At 40.5% G+C, this 20,598-nt stretch overlaps 2 protein-coding genes across 4 annotated transcripts in view; one reads left to right on the top strand and one right to left on the bottom strand.

Annotated features, from left to right (window-relative positions):
- LOC129776209 (glycogen debranching enzyme) overlaps positions 1-6,276 on the bottom strand; it is a 34,479-nt gene extending 28,203 nt beyond the window's left edge. The window contains exons 1-3 of one of the 2 annotated variants that reach the window (XM_055781721.1): positions 6,146-6,276; positions 4,858-5,044; positions 3,803-4,631 (exon numbers count right to left, since the gene is read on the bottom strand). In XM_055781721.1, coding sequence (XP_055637696.1) covers positions 3,803-4,631; positions 4,858-5,017 — 989 coding nt within the window. In that variant the 5' untranslated portion in view covers positions 5,018-5,044; positions 6,146-6,276. Of the gene's footprint in view, positions 1-3,802; positions 4,632-4,857; positions 5,045-5,117; positions 5,284-6,145 lie in introns of those variants that run through there. The other variant, XM_055781720.1, reaches the window with a different exon arrangement.
- A 7,592-nt stretch (positions 6,277-13,868) lies between these two features.
- The window catches only part of LOC129776573 (DNA polymerase zeta catalytic subunit), a 36,369-nt gene continuing 29,639 nt past the window's right edge, over positions 13,869-20,598 (top strand). For both annotated transcript variants that reach the window (XM_055782295.1, XM_055782296.1), the window contains exons 1-3: positions 13,869-14,283; positions 14,346-14,581; positions 14,639-15,715. In XM_055782295.1, the coding sequence (XP_055638270.1) occupies positions 14,164-14,283; positions 14,346-14,581; positions 14,639-15,715 (1,433 nt within the window). In that variant the 5' untranslated portion in view covers positions 13,869-14,163. The remainder of the gene's footprint in view (positions 14,284-14,345; positions 14,582-14,638; positions 15,716-20,598) is intronic.

Below are 20,598 nucleotides of genomic sequence, written 5' to 3'. Positions count from 1 at the left end.
CGAGCCCAAGCCCGTATGCTCGCACCTTCCTCTTTACCCCGTCCATAAGGTTCTGTACAACGTCAGGTTGTAGTTTTATTTTTGAACAGAAATCCATTTTCTCTTGAAGTCCGCCTTCGATTGGACAACTTTTGGGTTCTTCCGGAAGGCCTGCTTCAAAATCGACTAATATTTCTCAATTGGGCGAAGTTCCGGCGCGTTGGGCGGGTTCATTTCCTTTGGCACGAAGGTGACCCCGTTGGCTTCGTACCACTCCAACACGTCCTTTGAATAGTGGCACGAAGCGAGATCCGGCCAGAAGATGGTCGGGCCCTCGTGCTGCTTCAATAGTGGTAGTAAGCGCTTCTGTAGGCACTCCTTAAGGTAAACCTGCACGTTTACCGTGCCGGTCATCACGAAGGGGGCGCTCCGCTTTCCGCAAGAGCAGATCGCTTGCCACACCATGTACTTTTCGGCAAACTTGGATAGTTTCTGCTTGCGAATCTCCTCCGGAACGCTGAATTTGTCCTCTGCGGAGAAGAACAACAGGCCCGGCAGCTGACGAAAGTCCGCTTTGACGTAGGTTTCGTCGTCCATTACCAGGCAATGCGGCTTCGTCAGCATTTCGGTGTACAGCTTCCGGGCTCGCGTCTTCCCCACCATGTTTTGCCTTTCGTCGCGGTTAGGAGCCTTCTGAACCTTGTATGTATGCAGGCCCTCCCGCTGCTTGGTCCGCTGGAAGAATGAACCTGACAAATTCAGCTTATTGGCGACATCCCGGACTGAACTTCTCGGATCACGTCTAAACTGATTAACTACGCGCTTGTGATCTTTTTCACTGACGGAGCATCCATTTTTGCCGTTCTTCACCTTCCGGTCGATGGTTAGGTTCTCGAAGTATCGTTTTAGTACTCTGCTGACCGTGGATTGGACGATTCCCAGCATCTTACCGATGTCCCGATGTGACAACTCCGGATTCTCGAAATGAGTGCACAGGATTAATTCACGACGCTCTTTTTCGTTCGACGACATTTTTCCAAATTTACGAAAAATTGACAGTGAAGCATGGCCAACGTGATCTATACACTCTTATCTGATTATAAGCGAAAGCTGAAGATATAATTCCTAAAAATTAAATTTCTACAGCGTTTTTTCCGTGATGCAATTTGATGTGACACACCCTTTAGGTCGCATCTCCTACTCCCACTTGTCCATTCTCCCTTCCTTTCCTATTACATAAGCAGAACTTAGTACCCGTTCAGATAAGACCATTACAGGAGCTGTTAACATACCAAGGAGGCACTCACTACCAAAGGATACCGTTGCTACATCAACTGGCGATGTAGTTGTTACGACCCACCACAGGCACTGTTCCAGATAAGGATAATACCGACGAGGCAACGAAGGAATAATTTTTTTTTATATTGTTCTGTAGTTTTAGCTAATTAGAATTAAATTAATGATTATTGAGTTATAATACAGGGTTTTCCAACTTTAAATTCCGAAAGTAAATTGAAATAAAACACACTTGGAATTCGAATTTCGATGAAACTTTTATTTCAAATTAAAGTTTGGTTTATGCCATTATGTGTGAAATACAACATCATTCAAATGTCCACCTAGGGCTTCCTCGCACACCTTGATCCGGAACAGGTAATTTTCGATGACTTTTCGGCACATATGGGGCGGTATCTCGGTCATAACTTCACGAATGTGTCTTTCAAATGTTCAAGAGTTTGTGGAGAGTTGGCATAGACACGGTCTTTCGCAAAACCCCACAAAAAAAAGTCTAGCGGGTTCAAATCGCATGATCTGGACGGCCAATTGGCATCATCAAAACGCGAAATTATGCGTCCCTCAAATTTCGTTCGCAATATGGCCATGTTCGATCGTGTTGTGTAGCACGTGGCGCCGTCCTGCTGAAACCACATGTCATCCGTATCCATATCTTCAATTTGTGGCAAAAAAAAATCGGTTAACATGCGGCCATAGCGCTCACCATTCACAGTTACCGTCTCGCCGTCCTCATTAATACGGCCCGATGACTCCACCAGACCATAATGCGCACCAAACAGTGACTTTTGGCCGATGCAATGGCCTCTCAACAATCACGTGTGGATTTTCTGAGCCCCATATACGGAAATTTTGGGTGTTACATAGCCACCGAGCTCGAAATGTGCCTCATCGCTGAAGAAAATTTGATGCGAAAGTTCAGCATTTTGTTGCAGTTGTTCGTTCACCCAATCGATGTATGCCCGACGCATTCCATGGTCACCACGCTCTAATTTTTGTACCAGTTGGACTTTATATGGATGTAGGTGCAAGTCCAAATGCAAAATTCGCCACAATGATGTGTTTGACAAGCCCAATTGCTGAGCACGCCGTGGAATCGAAACATTCGGGTCATCCTCCACACTGGCAGCAACACAGCAATATTTTCGGCCGAACGCACATTACGATTATGAACAGGTTTCACAATATCCGCTACGGATCCAGTTTGTTCGAATTTACGCACTACATTAGCGATTGTGTGCTCTGTAGGCCGTCCATGACGACCAAAATCCGTCCGTAATGCTCGAAAAACATTTGCCGGTTTTTCATCATTTTTATAGTATAATTTAACAAAATTAACACGTTGTACGATGCTAAAACGATCCATATTGTAAAATGGCAGACATTCAACTAACGATATGACGCTTTGGTTGACAGCTATGTCAAACGGTTGTCAGCGCAGGGCTGTATACTTTCGGAAGCCCGAAATGGAAAACCCTGTATATTCAAATAGTTTAAAAATGTACTTCTTGATTATTGCTCTTTATCCACTTGAGCCTAATTAAATAAATAAAGAAAAAAAATCCGGCTTGCAATGTGTTGTACACTGACGACACTCTCAGTTTGGAAACCATGCACGAATTCGAAAAAACTGAATGATCGATCTGAAAAACCCCAACCACCAATAAACTCCAAAATACGTGCAAATTAACACCACCTCTTCATCAGCAAACAAACCTCAGATTGTATATTTTATTTATCACTTTAGAATGCATTGTATTGTTAAGAAACTTTTAATGACTCTTTTGTGAAATGTTTGGTGGCCCTGACAAGCGTCAATGGATTAATTTTTGTTCTCACGATGCCAAAATCTGCGTCCTCATTTTGCCAAAGCACATTTTTCGATAAACTGAATGAAGGCAATTTCACGGCAGTATCATCACAGTATGATGAATCGATTACACGAAAGCAATGGGTTACAGTTGTCCATTCGATGACAACAAAATGAAAACTCGTTGGTCGTTGCTGATGATACAGACTTTTCATCGATAGTTTATATCAGTACGGATAGTTTGATCAGTACGGAGAGGTATGCATTCGTGCATAATGCATCGATTCAGTTCAAAATTATCGGCCGATGGAAAGTCTGCTGTCTGCGGAGGATCTTAGTGTATGAGCGCAGCAAAATTAAATCTCATTGCCCGCTGTCGCTGCTGCTGCTACTTCTGCTGTTGCTACCGCTACATGCTAGAACAATGGCCTTAGCATATGAGCTCTGCTTAACGGTTAGAAAATGAATGATGTTTTCGGAAAGCAACAGTCAAATTTATTCCATTCGACTGGCGTTAGAATCACGAAGGGAGTGGCTTACAATATAATTGTTTGCTTATGTTCAAATTATATTCCGCTGTTTCTCTGGTTGCTCCTTTTGGTCGGTTCCATTTTAGGAGCACAAATAGGACCAATCTAAACGTGGCACATAGTGTATTTGGACAATGCTCGACTTTTCGCAATTATTAAATTGTTTATCTCTTTCCCTAAATTGTCTTACCTGGCCATATACTTATCCACATCACACTGATAAAATTCGTGCAGCTTAACCTGCGGCAAATAGTTCGTCTTCAGCTGCCAGCGGATAGCATCCAGATGATCGGCTGTTTCCACCAACGGTGGAACACCCACATGCTCGAGCAATCCAGCGGCCACATCGTCTCCGAAGCGTGCCAACAAGGCATCCAACATGAAGGCGGGCCTCAAATGGGGACACGTGAAACAATTGTAGCTACACTCCGGGTACTCCCGAATCCAGATCGACTCGTTGGCAGTGTGATTGAGTACGATGTCACAGATCGAAGCCATTCCCCATTCCTCGCGCATCTTCTTCACCACCTTCTCCAGCTCATCGAAACTAATCGGCTGGGCATCGTCGTTCTGGAACTCCGGATTCACTACCAATTGATTTTTGAGCGAATACGCCGATCTCGATCCACCCAATTCCTGAACCGGAGTGAAATGAATCAAGTTGTAGCCACTCTCCTTGGCAACCTGTAGCTTCGCTTCCCAGGTGCGGAGCGGTCCCATGAGCTTGGAAATTACCGTCTGACAACGGATTGCCTCCAGGGGGAGATGGGTCAACGCATCGCCTTCACCGATCGTAAGGACAGGCTCCACCTGAACGTACAAACCGGCCTGTGGCCCTTCCTGTTCCTTTTCTTCGTACAGCACGTAGAAATGGTATGCCCCCGAACGAGTCAGATGAACATTGCAGTAGCAATCCACATCCTTGATGGACAAAAATTTGGACTTGCCGGTTTCGAGCTGTGATCCGGTTGGAGAGAACCACTTCAGCTGAGTATACTGCTTGCGATCGAAGTCTTTACCTAGAATAGAAATAAATTGTCGCCATCAATGTTAAATAAGGCTTGCACTTTGCAATCGGGTGGAATATGGGTCAGAAAATGAATATACTACAGATAATGGAGGGATTCATTGTACGGAAACGTGTCTAAGGTGTTTGTAAACATAACTGATAAACCTACATCGCTCAAAATAAACTTGTCCTCACATTATGTAAGCTTCGTATGGAATAAATGTATGACTACCTACCATCAGCGGGGTAATTGCAGAAAATTGCCACACGACGGCCCAACAATGAGGCTCCTGGATGGACATGCACCAGGGAGTTTTTCTTTAGCCGATATAAAGCTCCTTCTCCTTTATCATTGTGATGGATTGCCAACTTTAACGATCCTGTATGGTCCGACATCTTTCGCTCTGAGACTAGTTGTAGTTTCTGCAAACAAAATATATCCGTTGAGTGTTACTTCACTTATTTCCTTCCAAAGATTCAAAATTGAGCAGGAAACCTCAGATTGAAGAAAAGAATTGCCTCTTTTAAGCATCATCGTTAGTTGTCTTAGCCTCAGCCCAACTCAGAAACGAATCAACTACAAATCTTCACGCGGACGAACCAACTGACAAACGAATCGACTAATCCGCGCCCGTACTATCGAATGACTGAAACGGATGGCTTACTGTTTCTACCCGCCAGCAGTATGGTTACGGAGATAATGAATTTAAAAACAGTAATGTTGAGTTTCGTAATAATCTGAGTGATTGTCGAGGCTTTCCGTAATTATTGTTATCAGACAAATGCGTTTTGTCGAAGCAGTGTACGCCCGGACACTCATTATTATATTTATACACGTGATAAAATACTTTAAATTAATTCGAAGCATATTCAACAATTTTTCAATGAGAGACTTAAAATATTTCCAAAATCGGTAATTCCAATCCATACGCTTCGATACCGAAGCCCAATGCAATCGAACCCACCGTGTGATAACAGCCCACAAATACTATAAAACAGACAGCGCTGCAAACGATCTCAATGTTTATAAACAAATGCAATCGAGTGATCGGTCGATGCAGAAGCCGTTTCAAGCTCAGCTGATTGATACCACCTGTTGACAAACAGGCGCTGGCAAGTACCCAAAATGCGAGCGTCTCTAATTTCGGTCAAGGCCAAAATCTGAACATTATCTAACGGACGGAAGCACACGAGTCGGGAAGTTGCATTCACGCAATCCTGTTCACCTTGCACTGGCGTAATGGAAGAAAGAATTCACGTGCTATTAAGCCTTCGGTTCTTAATTACTCTAACATCTGACACATATTAATCATTTCGTCTATAATGATTGAGAAGGATTGTCTCTTCATTGTCATAGATTCTGTATCAATCACTGGGGAGAATAACCCCGCGAACTGGGTCAAGGAGACAACCCTTAATATGAACGTCGACCGTTGGACCGTTGACCACCGGAAAAAGAACCCTAATTATTGCGCCAACCAAGTACTAACAACGTATTCACATTTTACATTCGAAAACACTCACCACGCAACGGTTGGTTTCAGTTTTCACTTAACAATTTCAATATTTCCACTTAAATTCTCTAGCAGCGATCCGACACCATCCAGACAATTTTCATAACTCAAGGTGACCTTGGCTATGGGAACTGTTGACAAATGAAGGGACCGCGTTACAAATGCGTGCGTTACCGAGAGCATAAACAAAACAATGCTGCGGGGGAGTGGTCAGTCGAGAAACAGAAATATCCAACCCCAAAGTTGGCTGACAACTACTGAAGGTGTGCTCGATTTTTAAGATCAAACACTAACAGATACACATGAGATTATAAGCAATATTGCGATATTTTGTTCAGATATTGTAACAATTTTGTGAAATTAGTTAATTTGAATTAGATTTTTGTCGCTTCTTCCGTAAATAGCAGGAGAATCTGTGCCAATGGATTCAGACGGAAACAAGACGTAGGTAGACGTACTTTATAACTATGAAGCACAATTTTTTTGTATCTATCGTATGCTTTGGAAAGATTAAAGACCTAGAGATGGGTTATATATTTGATATGATCGTACGGCTACTGTTGGCTTACTAATCGACCGTTTGGAGTTGTATCTAAAATATTTCTCAATGAGTGAATGAATGGATATTTTGAAAGTTTGTTGTTTTTTTTTCTTGTAGACATTTACTGCCGCCACATTATATATCTTTGACAAAGCATAAAACCAACAACGCTTACGTGCGATTCAATCGTACACAAACACTCTGCTCCTAATGGTATGAAAACCAACGATGTACGGAACCCATAAAAGTTTCCGCACCAAACGTTGGAATCCTTAAGGGTCCCTTACACGATAAATAATAATGACATTACTTCATCAGAATGACAATAACAATGATCGTGTAAGGTTGACAAAATTGATATGAAGGGCAATAATGATGCAAATCCGGATTTTCTGATCTAGCTCCATCATTAGAGTAATAGAGCAGGGATACTATCATTCGAGGTGTCTGGGATACTGTGCGACATCTATTTCTCTTACGACTATGAAGGCTAGAGTTGCTGCATTCCTCGAACAAATAAAAATGATGTGTAGAGTTGAAGAATGATGATGATGCCGAATGGAGTGTGTCTTGCTAGTATTGCCATTACTGATAATGTCGATGCTACTGATCGTGTAAGGGCTGCTTTAGCATTCCTTAACGTAGGGTTAATAACTTAACTTAATCAGAATGAACCTTTTCAGCGCAACCCTTTCCTTAGCTAACGATTCCATATTGTATCCTGCCATAATCCAGCGGTTCACCAGAATCTCCAATGCAGGAATCGATTCCTCCTTGTAAAAATACCTAGCGCAAATTATACTCCTCACTAATTCGATCGATCAATTGCGGCATTCGTGAACGTTAAATCAAACGTTTAACAAATTCATGTTGCTTTCATCAGACAAGGCGGTTTCTTTAATATATTATATTCTATAACCCACATCAAATATTTATTTTCCTGTCAGATATATAGGCAATGAGGGTCTTCGTATCCACTTGGTTACGTGTTCGCTTACTAAGCGATCGATCGTGAGTTCAAACTCAGGGCCCTCAATTGACCATCTTTGTGTTGTTATAGAATAACTACGTCCATGCAACCATCATTAGCGATGGAGATCGATCCACGGTGGAACAAAGATCGATTTATCCATACAACTGCTTTGCTCTGCAAGAAACATCGAGCTGCTGTTCTATAAATACACAACAATGATCAATATCAACTGTCTCCGCTGTCCGGTCTGCTGAACAATGGAAGAACAGATAGAATACCCTTTACCATAATGTAATGGAAGAGTAAAACCTAACGCCTAAATGGCTACTACTTCTACTGTGTAATTTACAATTTATAGAAACATAAACATATGTACATGTACATGATAAAAACCCGGCTCTGTTACAGATAAAATGCTATTGAGCCTGATAAATAAATAAATGGGATAAAAAAAATATAGGCAATGGCACCATTCGCACGTAATCGATACATCGTTTCCTGCTAGACTAAAGTGACCAGATGGTCAGAGGTCTAACGCGAGACACAAAAAACAAAACGTTATGTACATTCGTTATGTGAACATAAACCCTAGTTTAGCGAGTCTAAACTGATCAGTATTATTTCTTTCTGAGTATCGGCACTTAGTTATGATTTTTCGGTGGTTTAGATTTTGTCTACGCCCAAAAATCACTCACTCAATCAGAGCATTTACGCCTGGCAAGCACGATTCAAATTCTACAATTTTGTTCAAATGGAATGCTTCAATTCATTTTTCATCGATTTTAATGTTAACGCATTCAATGCATTCAAAAAAATGGACTAATTTCGGATGGCGATAAAAGATAATTTATAGGAACAAATTTTCTTTAGATACTACGTTTATCAAGTATACAACAAAAATGATTCAAGAATGTTGATTCGCAGCAACTTGATTATTTTTCCATACTCGAGCTCCACCCCACATCTGAGCAGCAGGTAATCACCCAGAAGGAGTAGCTTGAGGTGCTGGTAAAAAACTTATTTCCGGCGAAAGAAGTTAAAAACTTCTTTTCGTACTCATAATAAAAGACGAGACGTACTTGATACTAGAATTCAACGAATGACAGGGGAACTGGTACTTTACGTTCCCCAGATAAGCGATGACGTCGAATATATCATTCACATCCAGTTCTCGAAGAAAGTCCTTCTCTGACAGACGTGAAGGGAATGTCCAAGCCGCTCTTCTTTCAAATCATATGGTGAACGGGGAGATATATAGTACGAAGTGCATGTCGGAGTTGGGAAGGTGATGTGGTCTTTATGCCTAGCCTGAGATCAGCCCATTATGCCAAAAGATCACTGGAGGATGGATCGGCTGGAGATAAACATTGCCGCGAAGACCACCAACATTCCCAACATTCCCCAGCTTCGCCCGATAGAAAACTTTTGGGCGAATGGCCAAAATAAAAAGACAGACGATCACCAAAGCCACGAAAAGGTAAAATATCACGCCGATATACATCTTTTCATCAGCCATGGTTCAGGTTCCGGCGAACTTCCGTAAGACCGCCCAGCGCTTCATTTACGATACTTCATCAAACAACTCTGCCTCTTCCTGTCGAGTATACACTAATCCTTCCGGCTTATTTAAAACGTTAAGCCCTGACCGAGCTAGGGGACTTAACATGAACTTTTCGTCTGACTCACGTTGGTCCCTGCGGATCGATAGGGGACTTTTATAAAAATAATTTTCCAATTTTGTTGCTGTCGCTTCCACTCTCTAAACAAAAAGCCCAATGTCGGTGCGATGAAACCAGCTAAACGTATTAATCTTTGGATGCATTAGAAGCGCTCTTGAACAGTCTGCCAAATAAAGGTTTTTTGAGGTTCATCCATTTAAGAAAATCAACATGATCAAATTGTGATATTGAAATACATTGATATCGCGGGACATTTTCGTTTCTTTTGCCAAATGCGGGACGTTTCGTGGGACGGAATCTTATGCGGGACATTTTGTTGAAATGCGGGACGTCTGGTCAGTTTATGCTAGACCAATAGTAAAATGGAAACGGGATTGGTCAGGGAGAGCACAGTCTCTTCTTTCTATTAAATGGCACTAACGTTTCTAGAGGAACTTCGCCGTCTCAACATAGTATTACTTGCGTCATTTTTATTAGAACTTAGTTGAGATTTCTTTCTATGCCAAATAACGCCCCTTGAATGCATTCTGAGTGGAAAGCTCGTGACCACAGTGCAAGTCGAAGGAAATTTCTTTGACGACAAATTTTCCCGACCAGAACGGGAATCGAACCCGAACCCCAGGCATGTTAGTTGTGACGCTAACACCTCGGCCACGGGGGTGACAAGAGTACGATGAGAACACAGTGCTGGCAGCGAAAAATGCTCCAACCACTATACAATCATAACTAAGTGGGTTTCCGATCTGACATGCGTTCATTTTACCTTCCGAATGAAGTAGTTATCATACACCTTCGTTGAGTCTGAAAGAAATATTAAAGCTCAAAACCTTGCACCTGAAAAATGAAATGAAAGGCATAGCCCTACGTCAAAAATCCTAATAAAACGTAATTTTCAAGAAAAAGCTATAGTGTAAGATGCATAACGCAACAAACTATCAGACCTAATAATAAAATTGCTCCGCCAAACGAATTGAATGCCTTCAAAAGAAAGTTCAGCGCGGAGCACATACACCTCAAGCTTCTCAATTGTTAATTGGAAAACTTAGGAAATAGGCATCAGATACATATTTCAACATAAGAAACTTCACATTCTCTGATTTTCCCAAGTCGGGTACAGAAACAGATGCAACTAATTGTCGCTGTGATCCAAGGCTCCTACAGAAGAAGCCAAGAGTTCACTCAGACAACTTTTAAGCAACATGTTGCCTGTGGCTCATTAGCCAATCTGACAAGTGACGATGATCCAGTCTCTCTCCACTCACACACGCTCTGCTGCTTGCAGCAAGAAACATCGAACCATTGGGGCAATTGATAACACATAATGGAAGCCTGTGCTCCCGTGGCCGATTGGTTAGCGTCGATCCTAACATGTCGTGGGTTCGGGTTCGATTTCCGTTCTGGTCGGAGGATTTTTTTCTTCAATGAAATTTCCTCCGACTTGCACTGCATATACTGGGGTTTGCCACTCAGAATGTATTCAACGCGTGTAAATCTCAACTCAACTAAGTACTAATTAAAATGACACAAATAGTACTACGATGAAGTTTCTCTAGGAACGTTAGTACCATTTAAGAAGAAGAAGGAAACCTCATATCAACTGTCCTATTTCGTACGGTCCAACTGTGAACAGTGCAACCAGTCTTCAGAAAGCCTACGCTGTGTTGCGCTCGAATTCAATTTTCATCAGCGTGCGCTGAAAACAAACTTCATTCTTGGCACGAAGCGCACCGAACTCAAAACAAGTGAGCCCAAAATCAGCACGGTGCAGAATTCACATACTAAATTCCCCCTCATTCTATACCCACACACACACACATAAAATTCTAGCGCCCGTTTTGTCTTCGCTTATTCTAAGCTAAGCAACAGCGCACCCTTATACAATCCGCATCAACAGAGAAAGCAACGCAGAAAGACTAGATTCGAGCTCGGTTTAAAATTGGGAATATAAGCCGGTGTATGGATACGGTGCAGTGAGGATGTTCGAACTCAAAAGCGAACCGTGTTGACAACAGAACATTTGAACTTTGTTTCGGTGTGCGTTGATTCGTCCGGGCGCAGGTGCTGGGTGCAAAAAAAGTGTTGCACATCAGAACTGCGTTCAATTCCGAAGACTTAGTGCAACAATAGGAATACTATTAGGCCGAGAAGGAAACATTGTGTTACTTTACTCTTTAAAATAAGGATGATCGTCTAGTGCCAAATCGCATACAAAGCAACGAGTAATTGTGCGCCTTTATAGAAATCAGTGCCAAGAATATTCATTTTCACGACATTCAAATGCGTCGAATTTCAACCTACCTTGCGTTTATAACCCACTGTTCAAGCGAGAGTCAATAAAGATGAAACAATACTATAAATGAACACCAGTAGAATGAACATCAACGTCAACATACCTTGAAGTTCATTTTTCATTGCATTTTCATTTTAGTCATAACATTTGAAACGTCGAAATTGAAGATCATTGCGTGTTAGTGAAAATCGAAGTACAAAAATTCAACGTTAACCAATTGAGAATGTTATCGACTAATGATAAGGGAAGGCCATTCATCACATAAAATTCTTGTTTTTTGGCGACTTCGGCATTGACTTGTATAGTATAACGATTTAATTTGTTTGATAAATGTAGGGTAACACGGGGTGAGTTGGTCATATGGGGTTATTTGGACCACCCCTTTATCTCAAAAAGTACGGCTCAACTTGGGTTTTTTATAATGTCATTTTCTTTTATTATTGGACCGGATGTAACTAACGTAAAAAAAACTTTGGTAAAATTCGACAGGTGAAAGGAAATGGTAGCATGAACATAACAAGCACTTTGATTGTCAAAAAGTGTGAGTTTTCCTATCGAGGTTTTAAGGTTTTTCCCACTGATTAAACAAACTTTTCGTGTATTGTGCAGTAAAGTTCTGTTCGTCTACAGAAGAGGAACAATTTGATGCATCGAAACTGTAAGTTTGATAACAATTAATGAAGTTAATTGTTTTAATTTTTGCATGTTGTGTGGGGTGACATGGATACGTTTCTGTGGGGTGAATTGGTTCTACAAGTTTGAGGCTTTTCTTTAATCTAATTGATTCCAAATGTCACGGAATTACAAAAAGAGGATGGGCAGACTCTTTTATTTTATGATATATCTGCTAGTTTGAAGTTTGATATAATGATTAAACATTATTGATTGAGAGAACACAAGTGTAGCTCAAAATACAATGTCACAATTTTTATTTAGACCGTATTGGTTTGGAAATATTAGGCAATTTGCTTAGGTGGTCCAAATTCCCCCCTTTTCCCCTACTCCCGGTTGGCCGGACATGACATTCCAGTAAATTGAAAACGGCCCTAAAAGACCGTCAATGGAGTTGGATAAAGAAAGTGTTCCAAGCGAAAATAGCCTTGAAGTGAAAGGGCGTTAGTAAAAGAGCATAGAAAGCGGAAGCGGAAACAGAAACAGAAACAAATACAAAGTCAACGATCAACGCTCAACACTGAACTTTAACGTGGTCCTTCCATTTTCTCTAAACATGGAAACAAAACTCGTTATCAATAAAAATAAGAACCATTGAAAGCGATTATGATCAACTCGACTTCCGTGATAATCACCTGAAATTATTGAAAGTAAGGAAGTTGTCTGAATCAGGTTTTCAGAAATTCATTTGTGTTGTTTCTATCCAATTTACCAAACAAAGCTCACACGTCATTGACATGATTAACCCTTCTTCGTACAACATCGAGTCTCACTCGCGGATACTTGAATAACATCAAATTATAGACCTTCAGTTACTATCAGCACGAAGAACCCAGACACAACGGCTGTTCATATTCGACCTTTTGAAAAACAACATCGATTGTCCAGACCTACTTGAAAAAGTTTCGTTTTACGTTCCTCAACGTCAACTTAGACAATTGCCTTTAATTATCGTTCCTAGACATAGAACAAGTTATGGGTTCAACAGCCCATTCAGCAGCTGCCTAAGGGCGTTCAACAATGTTAGTAGCAGTTTCGACTTTAATATGGCTAAAAATGATTTTAAAAACCGAATAATGAACGTAGTTTAAGTTTAAGATCTGTGCGACTAGGTCGAAGATTAATAATAATAATAATAATAACACAGAGCGCTAAAACGCTCAGCATGCTAGTGAAATCACTTGATGTATGACGTATTAAATAATACGGGAAGGGGTTAAAATGAATTCTTGTGATATACTCGTTATGACAGTTATTTTGTTGTATTTCAACAGAAGAATATAATCCGACACTGGTAAAAAGGTAATTTCTCCTTTCGAGAATAAATGTTGATAATTTATGGCACTGATAGAAACACACATCTTTAAAATAATCTATTAATGCTACGCGGCGAACAACACGGCATTCTGATTTCAGTTGACGCACTCAATTACATATATTATTTAATTTTGAATTTTAATTTTTAATATTATTTCTCAGTGTAATATTTTTGATGACTTCTATATGTATTCCCAGCACTATAACTACCTTGTTTTCATTTTACTGCGAGACTCCACTGTTGTTTTTGTCAAATCGTGAACGGTCATGATCGGCTAATATGCGGTGTCGACAGTGCTATTTTTGTTCGGAAATATCGCGGATTTCTCGTTTCGCAGTTTAATAATCTTCGTTGGTTGATTTCTTGCGTAACAAACGCTTTTGCCTGTGTTTCAAAAAAAAAAGTTTTATCAGTGAAAGTTGGGCGTATTACTGTTTCAACGGCTGATGTGCATACGCGCGCGGCATCAAACAGTTTGCCGCTTTTTCCCGCTTCTAGGTTATGCTAGTGTTGGGCCTAAAAATAAACAAAACGCTTTGGTCGTAGTGAGCTACGATGGTGCGAACTGAGGATGTTACGTCGATCCGGATTGTGAGTGTTGACCACTATATGCATAAACCGGAGCCCCAGTTCGACACATGCTACTCCGAGTTTAGGGGATCCGATGTTAAACAGGTGCGAAAAATGTTCCAGATTTTTGTTTGGTTTCGTTTGTATTCAATTGATGTTTTGCGTAGGTTCCTGTCATCCGACTTTTTGGGTCCACATCGGATGGAGTCCATTGCTGTGTGCACATTCATGGTGTGTTCCCCTATATATACGTTCCTTACGACGGCAACATGTCGAATACTTCGGCCGTGGATGTGTTGATGTACCAAATCGCGTCCAGCCTGGACAAGGCTATCAACATATCGTTAGGCAAGGCAAATTCCCCCGTAAGTCATGTCTTTCGGATAGCGCTGGTCAAGGGAGTGTACGTTAAAATATTTTACTAAATATCAGCCGTTTTAAACAAGCTTCCTTTTTTTAGACCTATCTATGGATATCATCGGAAGGAGCATCAGTTTTTCAAGATTTACCTCTATAACCCGCACTTCACCCGGAAAGCGACAAACTTACTGATGAACGGTGTCATCATGTCTCGAGTTTTTCAAACATTCGAGACGCACGTTCCCTACATACTGCAATTTTTCATCGATTACAATCTGTACGGAATGAGTTTCCTCCGGGTTTCAGACCACGCGATTCGCGAGCGAGACGGTTCGAATGATATGCCCCAGAAAATGTCCACATCGGAGTATGAGATTGATATTCTCGCATCGGATATTCACAATCGCAACTCTGTGGAGGAAGAAAAACGCTCCGAGTATGCCAATCCCGGCATCGCATCCATTTGGGATGATGAAAAAGCGCGAAGAGAGTGCTTAGGGATGGAACAACCGCAAGCGTTGAGTCAATCGCAGAGTGGAAAGGTAGAAATTGTGACCGACAGCGATCGCTTCTATCGATCACTGCTCGCTTCCAAGCTTGCTTGTGAGGGAAAGGTTAGTAAGCCGGCGGAGGGTGAGGTCAGAAGAATCAAACCACCGGTTTCTTTCTATCCATCGGAAGCGGACGATGAGGATCACCTGATGGAGGCTTCGTTTGTTCAGAATCATAAACAACAAGCGTGCCAGTACACTTCGTTTAACCAGTCGAACTCAGTGTATGATTTTGATGAGAGCGTGATAGATGAGGAACGGATTGTAAGCATGTCCCAGAATCCGAATGCATCTTTCGCCGATGAGGACCACGCACTGTTGGATGTAATGAGAGAATTGGAGGAGAATGAAAACAACGACGTGGACGGGGACAGTCTGCTGGCGCCATTGTCGCAACCGAGTCAAAAAATCGTTTTATCCGCCGGGGAAAGCGGCATTTCACAGTCACAGTCGGCCAGTAAAAGGATGAATGTCACTTTGAGTGGGTTAATTATGGGAAATGACAACGTTGAAGAGCAAGAACAGCGAGTTGACGAGGATGCATTGGATTCAGATGATGAATTTCTTCTGGACTATACGATGAAGTTAGATGCGCATGCTGAAGTTAGCGGAATCGGTGTTGAGGGGTGAGTGTTAATCTGAGTAAATTGTATGATTTTTTTTTTCTCCATATTGTTTATTTGTAAGGCTCAATCGCAGAAGCTTTGTTTTTTTTACATTATTTTATCTCAAGTCTACATTTAGCAGGATTCAATCGATTATGCGCGGTTTACTGGAGTTTTTTTATAATTCGTTTATTTTTACAGGCTCAGTTACATAAGTTTTAAGGAGCCGAATTCTTAACTATATTTTTATATAACTATACAGGACGGACTCGATTACATGCAATTAATATTTCAAATATGACCTATTTCAAGAAGAAATGTAACCTTTCAACGCTGAAATTTGAGTGGGTATTACATGTACAGTGGGGTAAAAATAGTGATTTTGAAAATTTTGCTTGAAATTTAACCAGGAATTGTTTATGTCGATATTGCAGCCAAATTAGGAAAGATGGAAGTTGGGTGTCAAAGAACAAATTGTAGAGTGCTTAGAGAGCTTCAATTGATAGAAACAATCTAGTTTAATATAACTTTTTAGGATAAAATTAATAATAACACATTAAAAATTATTATCTTTTAAGTTTTTCACTTCCAAAATGTTATTAAAATCCACTAATATAGTAATCTGCTATAATCTAGTATTATCTACTATAATCTGTACTGAATTTTCTCATCTTTTAAATGAAAGCAACAAAATCGTCTTCCGTAGCGTACTTTTTTATGTAGAGCCAGTTTGAGGCAACAGAGTAGGAAATAGAAAAAAAAGACGGGTGGGTAATGTCGGGGACATAACCGGAGTGACGTAGGACTATACAAAGGGAACAGCTTTTGCTAAATGTATATTTTAAATATATTGTCTTATTTTCTTCTCCTACGTGAATACCTACCTATCTACCTGAAATATGGATTAGTTTACTGTTTACTCTTTATGAACATTTTGGGAGTTCTGAAAGAACCTTTGGTGTTGTTTTTGCGTTTTTTTACAAACTTTCTCATTTTTTTCTCACTATCTTATAGTTGATTCTTGATTTTTTTCTGAAGGCTTTGTACTTATTAAATGTTCAACGCCGGGCATCTTTTGGCGTATGCACACGTCGTACTATCAAAATGATGGCTGTGATAGGGAATTCATAGGTGGTCATCAGCTCATCACTATCATATATTTCACCATTGAGCACATTACCGTACCGTACCGTACCGTAAACTGTGGCTTCGGAGACGAATGAATTAGTACATTTTTTTAGTCTCCGCAAACAATGTAAATAAAAATGAAAAAGAACTGAGGTTTTGGAGACGAACTCTACGATCTATCGAGAAATAGACTAGCTATAAGCATTCTTAAAAACCAACAGTAAATACAGGGACGGATGACCTTCGGATTGAAGTCCTTTAAAATAAGAACAGAGCAGCAGGAAATACATAGCTCATCATATTGCTCCTTAGTTATGTTTCTATACAATGCAGATGTAACGTCAGACAATTTTCAACATCAGTTATCAACCAAAGAAAGCAGTTCTTGCTATCGAGAAAATTCGGTAATGCCATCCTGCATACAATGTGTTGTAATTTGAAGCCACTTTTAATTCGGAAACCATATCTGGGTTTGTGAAAACTGAATGATCAATTTAAAAGACCCTAACCGCCAATAAGCTCAAAAACAAGCATAAACAAAATAATTCAGTTCATATTATATGTCATATTATGTCACTTTATAATGCATTGGTATTGTGAATAGCTTTTAGTAACTCTTCTTTGAATTGTTTAATGACACTGAAAAGCGCCGTCTTTTACGGTGGCTGGTTTTGCCACCGGCGCTTTTCAGACTGTATAAACAAACTTTTTCCTTCTTCTACCTGATGCCGTTTTGCGATTGCGTTTGCCTCTCGTCTGTTCTGTAGGCGGGTTTTCTTATCGTCGCGAGCAGCTTTGCCAGCTAACTCGATCACTACGGCGGCCGAAACTATATAACGCCGGCTAGGTGGACTGGTGCACTGGTATCAACGCGCTCGGCCTAGCTACCCTTGCGGAGCAATTGGCGTATACACCTACGGGGAACTGCAAGCCAACACGGTTCGAGCGGGATTTTTGGAAACTCCTTTGCCATGTCCAGACATGGCTGCTTGTGTTGGTTTGTTGATGTGATGTGATGCGAAACGATGTGGTGTACGGTTTAGATGAGAATGATCGCTATTTTTAAGCTGACTGGCTGGCTCGAGAATTACGCATGTGTGAGACTGCGACCAATGTTTCGTTCATTTTTTTCTTTTTCCTTTCCAATCGTGCTTCATTGTATTTCGCTGCTGCTCTGGTTGCCCGTTTTGGTCGGTACGATTTGAGGAGCACAAAATGGACCAATCAATAATGGGCACATAGTGCATTTGGACAATGCTTGATATTTCACAATTATTCAATTATTTAGCTCAAGAAAAATGAAATGTTATTCGTTATGATAGATGCGTAGATATATTTCCTATCAATTGATGCAAAAACCTTTGCGATCTATTGAGAAATGCTCGAGTTATAAGCGTTCCAAATCTTGCATTTTTTCCTACTTGTTTAGTGCCTAGATTTTCATTTTACCCCCTATATCTTCCGGTTAGACGTAGTCCTACGTCAAAAAGTTCTATAACTCTGTCATTGTTGAAATTCGACCATATGCGTAGAAGGATTTTTTTCATCAAATATGATTCCTGAGAGAATCTGAATAAATTTATTTTTTTCATGTGAGAAAGGTGTTTTCTGACTTTAAGCGGAGGAATCAAAAATGAAATTCCTCCTTTTATATTCAAAAAACGAAAAATACATGCAAAAAAACGAATAAACAAAATTATTTTTTTGAGTCGATTAGTCCGATCGAGTCCGCCCTGTACATAAACAATTTTCTTCTAAATCTAAGGTTAGTAAGGTAGAAAACCGATTACTCGCGGTCTACTCGATTTTAGAAGGGTGACATATTTTTATGTTTACTCGAGGTTAGGGGAAACAATTTTTGTGGTATTGGTCTGGTTTGGGATATGGAAATGGGGTGTCGTACCTTTTATGTTTCCACTTGGGACACGTAACCACTATTTTAATTAAGACTTGGAAATAATAAGACGTGTGTTAACTTTGGGATCACAGAATATTCTGCCTTACGTTTATTCTTTTTAATTTCAAAAGTCTATTTAATCGATCGTCCGTATAACGAAAGGGTTTACCCATTTTACCGAACATTATTATTTTTATGGTACACTACAGTCCTTCCTTCTCAAGAATCTTGCTACATACTTATTTAAATTTTAATTCGAATGCAGTTTTAACTAAAACCTTTTCTACAGTTCAATAAATACAATTCAAACTATCTCAGAAACTCAGATTTCACTGAATTTCAATCGATATTATTCATTGAACTCAGATCGTTCAATTTTTCGTCTGACTTTTCGAGCGCGACTCCTGGTCATTATCAGGCTATCGCTCGTTTCCTGTCGGTCCGTTTTGGTAGATTTTGGATCACTCCTCACCTCTGGGAACCCCAGGAATGGCTCCTCCTCGTTCTCGGATACCGTATAGCCGTGGAATTCCTCCGATTCTTCCCGTCTGCGTTTCCTTCGGTTGACTTCCAGCAGTGGTACCAACGAGCTTCGAATCTGAGAATGAGCCAATTTCAATTGGTTTCGGTGCGCCATAATCGTCGTTCTGTATAGAGAGATTTGAAAGGTATTTTTAGACATTTGTTTCACAAATCTCGCCTCAATCCATCTCTGAGGATCAGTTTTTCTGAAATTTTTATAGTAAATCACATCTCCTGCGACTAATTTATTAAATGGATCTGGCTTAAGAGGAGATACGACAGGCATATCATTATGAACCGGTTTGTCAAGAAATTGTTTATATTCCTTATTTGGATTTATCAAGTCTAGTAAAATTTTTGGTTTAAAGGATAAAACTTTGTGTGATGGCGGGCTTCCGTCTTTGGTGGCGATTTGACTGCGATAATTAATTAGAAAGTAGTTAATTTTGTAATTTAAATCTAATTGCCGCAACTGAGGATCCAATAAATACTTTTTAAAGACATCTTTGACCACCCTCACTAGTCGTTCTGCTTGTCCGTTGCTACTTGCGTTGTACGGTGGGCTCTTCATTACGTTTACTCCGTGTTTTCTTAAAAATGATACGAATTCTTTCGAATTGAAGGGCGGATCTCCGTCGGTTACCATTACATCGGGAAGACCAAACCTAGCAAAAAGAGTAATGAGTGAATTAATCACTCGTTTTGCATCCGTTCCATGCAGCATGACCTCAACTTCCACCCACTTTTAGTAACTGTCAACAATTAGCAGGAAAGTTTTTCCTTCGAAATGGAAGAAATCTGCATGTAAACGACTAAAAGGCCTAGAAGTTAGTATCCATTTGTTATGTTCGGGTTTGGCAGGCACCGTGCTCATTTTTATACACGCCTCACATTTCTTCACGAGGTTTTCGATTACTAGGGTGATTCCTGACCAAAAAACCGTTTGGCGCGCCAACTGCTTCATCTTCACTATACCGATGTGGTTCGCATGCAAAAGCTTGAGAACGCTCTCTCTTAAGATTTTCGGAATGATAACTCTGTCCTGATAAAGAAGGCAATTCTGGACCACCTCCAGATCTGTTCGTACTGAATACAAGTCTTTATGCGAACCACGAATATTGTTAGGCATTTCCAACAAATTGCATCACTTCTGCCAAACAAGAATCTTTTTCTGATTCTCTAGCTATCAAAGCAAAATCTAACGGAAAAGTATCTGAAAAAATCAAGCTATTTATGTTGCCTATATCGAGACTCTTAGGAATTGTCTGCTCCAACGGAAAGGAAAACGCGAGCAAAAATCAGCGTTACCCATGTGTGCCGATGGTCTGTACGCAATTTCGAAGTCGTAGATAGATAA

The sequence above is a fragment of the Toxorhynchites rutilus genome, chromosome 3, assembly GCF_029784135.1.
Source record: "Toxorhynchites rutilus septentrionalis strain SRP chromosome 3, ASM2978413v1, whole genome shotgun sequence".
NCBI classification, from domain to species: domain Eukaryota; kingdom Metazoa; phylum Arthropoda; class Insecta; order Diptera; family Culicidae; genus Toxorhynchites; species Toxorhynchites rutilus.
This window is presented reverse-complemented; position numbering and strand designations above follow the sequence as displayed.